Genomic DNA, 7,728 nt, shown 5'->3' on the forward strand with positions numbered 1-7,728 from the left:
AACCAGATTACTCAGAAGGCCATCTTTCTTTAGCTGACATATAGAGTCAATCATACTAATCAACTCGGAGTAAATGTCCATCATTCTTCTGTCATCCATCTTGACAGAATGTACATTTAGAACTGTACATCTACAGAGGCGACGTCTACATGCACAAGTCATGACAGTTTTCCTCGCCACTTGTTTGCCGTACTTTTCAGGAAATGCGTTGCTATGCAGTTCTGAAATAGGAAAGAAAATCAGCTGTACCAATGCAGATAACTCAATTCAGTCATTTAGGGGAGGGGGTATTTAAATACCTGTGTCTGCTTGCTAAGTAGGAAAAGCACGACTCTGAATATCGTGAGGAGAGCTTCATGGGTTGTCATGAAGATAAAAACATTTAAACAAGAGAAATGAAGTCACGGACATTCTGAATTACGTCACGCATTAGCTACTTGTTTGTCTGGTTACCTTTCCAACACACACAATTGGTACAAATAATATTTTATATAAGTACAAGTTTTACTACTTAGAATTTATATTTGTGTGTGTGTGTGTGTGTGTGTGTGTGTGTGTGTGTGTGTGTGTGTGTGTGTGTGTGTGTGTGTGTGTGGAACATCTAAAAGTTTAATTTCATTAACACTGGAACCCCCTTTTACAATACATGTTTTTGTTTTGAATATAACCAAGAATATTTGAAAAAGTTTTGAGGGATGGCCTTTTCTTGGCAGTGCCTGGGTGGTGTGATGCAGCTTCCACTTCCTGATTATTGATCCAACTGTGCTCACTGGGATATCCAAACACTTCGATATTATTTTGTACCCTTTCCCTAATCTATGCATTTGTATTACTTTATCTCTAACTTCTGTAGAATGCTCTTTGGTCTTCATTTTCCTTCAGATTCACAGCCTTACCAATGATCCTTCAACAGTGGTGATTTTATCCAGAAAATGTGACAGCAACTTTAATGGTTCACAGGTGGAGGCCGATGGTAAGGTAATTGTGTCCTCGTTAGGGCAATTTCTTTCATCTCTGCAAACTGGGAGCTTCCACAGCACAGGGGCTGAATACTTATGCAAGCAAGATATTTCAGTTTTTTTTATTTTTCTTAAAAATATTTCCCAACATTAAACCAATGTCACCTTACAATAATTGATTCTGAGTTTAAGTGTTTAAAAATAAAATATCAAACAGAACGAAATTTCAATGTACCATTTGTAATTCTGTAATATGAGAGAATTGGTCAGGGGTCTGAATACTTTTGCAAGCCACTGTGTGTGTATGTGTGTGTGTGTGTGTGTCTATATATATATATACATATACATATACACAAGCCTGTTCTCTCTACTGGACCTGGCAGCCATCATTTCTTTCATTTAATACAAGGAATGCATTGGGGAAAATATCTGTAAGAGAGATTTCATCTTGAAGCTAGCCACAGCGCTTCAGCTGAAAAATTTTGATCAGAAAACTGCAAAGCTGCAGGCTGCAGCAGCTCAACCTGGACTCTCTGCTGCGAGTGACACACACACAAGAGAAATCATGTTACTTCCGTTTTAGATTAAAAACTACTTTTGTTTTTACATTTCTGCATGTACATAAACCTGTTTACACAGTAGTTTATTCTGAAATGTTTATTTTATTATAGCTTTTCATTTTTTTTAAGTTGTGCTTTATATGTGGTAAGTTAGAAAATAAACCCTTTTATGTTTAATTGTTCATTTAAATACAGAGTTTCGGCTGTGCAGATGTTTGATACGATTGAATAAAACTTTTGAGTTTTAATAAAAATTTGAAGTTGTATCCGATAGTTTGTGTTTCATTTTAATATTGATGATGTTTAAAACGTACCATGATAACGACTGCCGTCGGCAGTTGCAGGTATGAGTATAACCACAGAATTTCTAGTGTTGAAGTAGTTCATAAATGTACATTTTGTGTGTGTGTGTGTGTGCTAGGGGCGTATGTTTTGTACAGCCTTCCTGGAGATTATGTGAGATTAAGAAGAACTGGATCTTGACTGCTGAAATCTCATGAGCCATAAGCACGATTCCTGCTCCAGTTTAGATGGGTTTTTACAGCTATTTTTATCGTGAGAAAGTGATTGACCCTGCCCTTAAAGTCACGTTGCCTAAAGGATGTCCTTTTGCTGTTTCACAATGTATTCGTGTGACAACGTCGCTTTTCACATGCACGTAAACCAAGCCAGAGAGACATGCCAAAAAGCCAGTATTATAAAATTATATATAATGAAGAATAAGATATATTCAGAGTGAAAAAAACAATTATAAATTGAATTTTTTGGTTTAGGACTGGAAATAATCACTTAAATACAATTTGTCAGACTGTTTTGTCAGTCTTACGGCCTAGTACGGGAAGGGGGGGGGGGTGAAAGATGGTAAACAAGTTTTAAAATAACCGACTACAGTCAAGACAAACCAAAACAGGTTCTTCAATCAAAAAACATTTTAATTTACAGTGCACCTTAACCCACTTTTCTAGTAAGAAAAAGCAGACTTACACACAAATGCTGCCCAGCAACATTGATAGTAAAATACAAATGTATGAGTAAATGGATTTGGATAATCAACACCTTTTATAGAAAAAGTAAAGAAATTGGCCAATTAACAAGTAGATGACTTTATATTTCACAGGGTTTACAAGTATCCATCATTCACTGCATTATAGTTACTGGTATATGTTGCCATCTGGGCAAAACTAAGAAATCAAGATGGTGCTTCCAAATGGTAATAATTGCAAATCATATGTTGTACACCAATATGAAGTTACAAAAATAGACAGGGCTTAAATATAGTAACATTTGTGCAAGGATTTTTTCCAGGGATATAAAAGAAATATACTAAACAAACATAATGCTAACTATGTGGCTCAAAAAATATACTTTGTGTAATCCAGTCCAAGCCTTTAAAAAATGTCAATTTGATAAGCAAATGAAATCCCAAGACAGAAATGTAAAGAATACACATACATTGCCTATGGGCATGGGGACATACTGCACATGGTTTCTTTTATACTACAGTGTGTGTAGGGTCGTCCAGAGTAAATATGAGGCATGCAAAACTCAGGGACTGGACAAGACATTTGGTTAAGTTAAATACATTAAAAAATATTTAAATACATTGAACAAGCCTGTTGGTCACAATACATCCCCAGCCAAAACTGTAAATACAAAATGTATGCTTCACCAGTGTGCTTAAATAGCACTGGAATCAGCTGGGGTAATGAAGAATGTGTCTCACATTTACTCCATTGGACACTGTCTCACTTTTACCCATTTCAAGGGTAAAAATTAGGTACAGTGCTTGCATTATGTATGAAAAATATACATATAATAAGTGATCAATGACTCACAGATATTACACTACCCACTGAGGTACTAGGGACTAGATTCTGGAAGCTATGTATTTCAACTGTCATTAGAAAGAGAGAACAATCATACCCAATAAAGTTCACAAACTAATTGTAACTTCTATCCAATTTAGTGGCTTGTTTGTTCTTTTTGGTTTTAGAATTGTTGGGCCCCCCCCCCCCCCCCCCTTTTTGTTAATGGAGTAAATAGCTTGTAAAATCTAGTATATACAAATACACTCTGGTCTCTATTCAGTTACGGTAGTCTAAACAGTGGAGGACTAAAATGCCACCATGCTTAGAAACTCTATATAATTATATATTTGTCTCTGTAGAGGAAAGCAAACATCTAACAGTACATGCAAGAGTCTTTAGTGTATTTCTGTCTGTAAAACTATGTAGAACCTATTTTAATGATTTAAACAACAGCAGCATTTAATCCACAACTATTAGATTAACCACCCACTGTAAACCAATATTGTCCCAATACTTCAAGGAAACTTTTGGTTTTGTAACAATTTTTGATAAAAGCTCAGGAGAATGAAACATATGAAAAATCTCATATTTGATCAAGAGGAAGACCCAACAGTCTTGCCTATCTGAATTTCAATGGAATCCCAGATCTGCAATATTGTGACGCATCAGTTCCAATTTGAACATAATTCCGCAGTCAGCAAGTGAATACACTGGTAATCATTTACAATTCAAGGTTTACATTTTTGCATTCTGACAGCATTAAATAATAATGTTGTATTGTCTGACTAGTTGCAAAACCCCCAAAATTTGTCACACAGTGATAAAGAAAGGTTTTTATATGCGGTATGTTAAAATATTAAATTATTTTAATGTGAACAAAGCATCAAATGCATTTTTTTTATTTTTTTTATTTTTTTTATTTTTTTACGATGTTGGTACTCGTTCTGAATTCATTCTGAAGTCTGAGTCACATCCGACTTCCATGAACTTGTTGACAGTGACTAAAGTTTTTTTTTTTTTTTTTTTTTGGTCACATAACAACTTGAGTCTGCAATCAAGATAAAAGGTGCAAATGCAAACGTGACAGGGCTGACTGGAGCATCAACATGTCAGTCCTGAACAAAAGAAGGTTCAATCTGTTCATGAAATGTTCTAGAACAAAAAATAAAACAAAATGAATGTACAAGTTAAAACAAACATGGTTCTGTTTTTGGAACTGTCCTGGCAAATGGTGTGATTTCTGCACCCATCAGGCTTAAATGTATGTGGTTGGTTACTTAGACTCAAATGCCTTAATTGTTTCAAATGCTTGAATGACACTGGCATCGAACCAAGAGGTAACTCAAGGTTAAATTTGTATTTACTTGTCTCATTATATAAATTGGATAAATTTGTCTAACTAAACTATCACCAAAAACAAAAAACTATTCTTGGTGCCTTTACCAGGACAGTTAATCACAGCAACATCAAGTGCAGTATATACAATGGACATTTTTTCCAATTAGAACAGCAAGCAGTTTATGCATGTTGTGTTTATAAATGCAAGTATACACTATAGACATTTGCATATGCATTATTGGCAAAGTCAGAAATTATTATATACAGTAGCCTAAACACACAGCTGGTCAATTTACTGAGGCACAATTTAGCAAAAAAAAAATAAATAAAAACAAAACAAAAAGAACAATTCCCTTAGCCAAATCCACCTAAAGATATCTTAAGAACTAAAAGATTATAGAATAAAATAAGTCTCAAAAGACTTTGATGAATACCGTGAATTTTCTTGTTGACTACTGCCCAGTGTTGCTGCTGTTGTTGTTCTGCCCCGTTGTGGAGCCATCGTTGCTTTGCGGCTGCACGTTATCTGCAAGGTTGTGAGCATGCTCGAGAAACAAATCCTTCAGGACACTCAGCTCTTTGCTGAGGAGCTTAATCTTAGATTCCAAACGCTCGTTTTCTTCCTTCAGTTCATTTACCCTCGCTTGGGTATCCTGAGCTTTCTGCTTGCTTCTCATGCGGCTCTTCTTCACTGCAAGGTTGTTGCGCTCCCGACGCTGGCGGTATTCATCGCTTTCCTTATCCGCAGCCTTTTTCGACTTGCTGGGGGCCATGGCTTTGCCACCTCCACCAGGACTGACTGGCACCAGCTGGGGGACTTGCTGCAAACCACTTGTATGAGCCTGGGTCTGGATGACACTCACTCCATTTTGGTCTTTAGTAGTTTTCTGCTGTGACTGCTTGCTCATTTGGGCTAAATGTCTGCTTCCACCACCTTCTTGTTGTCTTACTAACTTTTATTTTGGAAGGACTGAAGATGCTGAATATACTTGTTGATGAATCTAAGAACCTCTTGGCAACGCTTCCTTTAAACATATAGATATTGTTTTATACCTGCTGAGAAAGTCCAAACAAAAACAAAAAAAAAGTTTTACTGAATTGAATAGACAAGGCCAGCCTTAATTGACCACTTTGCTGCAAGTTAACCAGACTCAGTTTCATAAAACTGAAAGTACAACAAATCTTTTTTGTAAAGCAAAGCATTATATACAGTAGCTATATATTGCTTACAAATTTGTGGCAGGAGTAAGAATGACAGGTCAACAGATACACATATACTGTAAGGCTGGTTTGACAGATCCTGATTAGCACTGATCCTGGATTGCTAACTAACCCATAAAGTAGCCTAACGTGCAGTTAATTAAGTATTATGGTCTCAAAACTGCCACGTCTATTCTTCTTAACGGCTGGGGCTTTTATAATACATTGTATTTTGAAACTCTGTCAGATGAAAGGCTGCTACGTGTTTTTTTCTTTATTGTTCCTAAGCCCAATTTCCTATTTACTGTATATGTATTTTCAATAGTGGGTGTCAGGTCCAACTAAATAAAGTCCAAACTAGAAAACGTTTCAGAAACCACTGTGAAGCTTTTAATCAATTACACAGGCAGGCCTGTCATTGGTACAGTAAGCTAGGGCATTCTGAATTCTGTACTGCACTTGTCTATTTCACATCTGAGGAAAGAAATATGTTCTCACTATCTATATGCAAAAATAATGTATGATAATAGCCTGCTAAATTAATGGATTATAATGTTCCTTAACAGTCATTATTAAATCTCATTCAGTTGGTCTCAATCATGCGGCAACGCGTTACCTGGGAAGCTACTCTGTTTATGCAATCGCACTCCTGATCCCAGGTGAGCCAAGTATGCTTATAAAATGAACCACACTAATCTACGCCCTGCTGTCTATGGGATTTAAATTTCGTATCACAGTCTGCCCTAAAAGTTCGATTTACTTCAGATCACTACACTTAATATAATGTGGAAATAGAATTTTATTATACACTCGCTTAAAAATAAATAAATAAATAAAAATGCTCGTCATTTTGGCAGCAGACTCAGTTTTTAGTTTAAATAGTTGACTTGTACTTTCCAATGCGTTTTTTTTTTTTTTTCGTTCTCCCTTGCAAAATGCAGCTGAACACTAAATTCAAAAGGGTCTGAACTATCAACAACCTCTTCTTATGGCACTAGTTATTGTCATTGTGGAACAATGACGTTTCGTGTTTATTTATTTTAATTATTACAAGAAACCTAATGTTATTTAAAAACAACAACAACAACAACAACAACAACAACAACAACAAGCACCCACAATACAGCCAAAACCACTCCTCCCCGAGTTGAAGCGTGTGTGACACGGCATTGGACAGGCTGCTTGTGTGCTATTTTTAATGTGTTGCCTGTGATTGCATCATGCATTTTTCCCTGAACACCGCACCATTTTCACAGCGGCAGAGTACACGAGAAACTCCCGTATGTTCTAAACGAATATTAACAGGTGAACATGCAGAAAGTCTCTCTCAGTACGAATGGCCACACTTACACACTTTTCTAGAGGGGAAAATGGGAAAATATACTTGTTTTTAAGCTATTAAAAATGAACGACTGTGAATAGCTGTGAATGCTAGACTTTGTTTTGGATACGCCCACCGGTAGGATTCGTCCGGCCTTTGCTAAACTTTATTCAAAATGCCATCTAAAATACAACTGAACTAACAAAGACATTAGCCGATTTAGAAACAATCGTACCCTAATCAACTACGTATACTTAAATATAAATATACACCATATACGCAGTCTAGTAAAATCCGAGGAAACTGTACTGTGTGACTGAACCAAAGAAGACTTCGCATTTCTATCACCACCGTATTATATACAACACTAGATGGAACCATTTATAAAAATGATAATTACATTCCTTACCTGATAAATTAGTCAATTGAATTCAATTTAAACCGAAGCTGAAACAATTGTATTTGCTTTAAAAGCCTTTTTGTGCTGTTTAGTACTGCTGCCTTAAGTATTGCGAAATCTCTCTCAACATTGGGGAACTCTA

The 7,728-nt window shown here is 36.1% G+C and overlaps 1 protein-coding gene across 2 annotated transcripts; it reads right to left on the bottom strand.

Annotated features, from left to right (window-relative positions):
* Positions 1-2,430: 2,430 nt before the first annotated feature.
* On the bottom strand, positions 2,431-7,728 carry LOC121325924 (CCAAT/enhancer-binding protein gamma-like). 2 transcript variants are annotated; one of them, XM_041269000.1, is made up of 3 exons: positions 7,596-7,728; positions 5,100-5,721; positions 2,431-4,479 (listed from the first exon to the last, which is right to left on the bottom strand). In XM_041269000.1, the coding sequence occupies exon 2, from the start codon at positions 5,571-5,573 to the stop codon at positions 5,118-5,120; it is 456 nt and encodes a 151-aa protein (XP_041124934.1). In that variant the 5' UTR covers positions 5,574-5,721; positions 7,596-7,728; the 3' UTR covers positions 2,431-4,479; positions 5,100-5,117. The 2 variants fall into 2 exon arrangements, with proteins under 2 accessions (XP_041124934.1, XP_041124933.1); XM_041268999.1 differs by having other exon boundaries at positions 2,431-5,721.

Source organism: Polyodon spathula, chromosome 13, assembly GCF_017654505.1.
Source record: "Polyodon spathula isolate WHYD16114869_AA chromosome 13, ASM1765450v1, whole genome shotgun sequence".
In the NCBI taxonomy this organism is placed as follows: Eukaryota; Metazoa; Chordata; class Actinopteri; order Acipenseriformes; family Polyodontidae; genus Polyodon; species Polyodon spathula.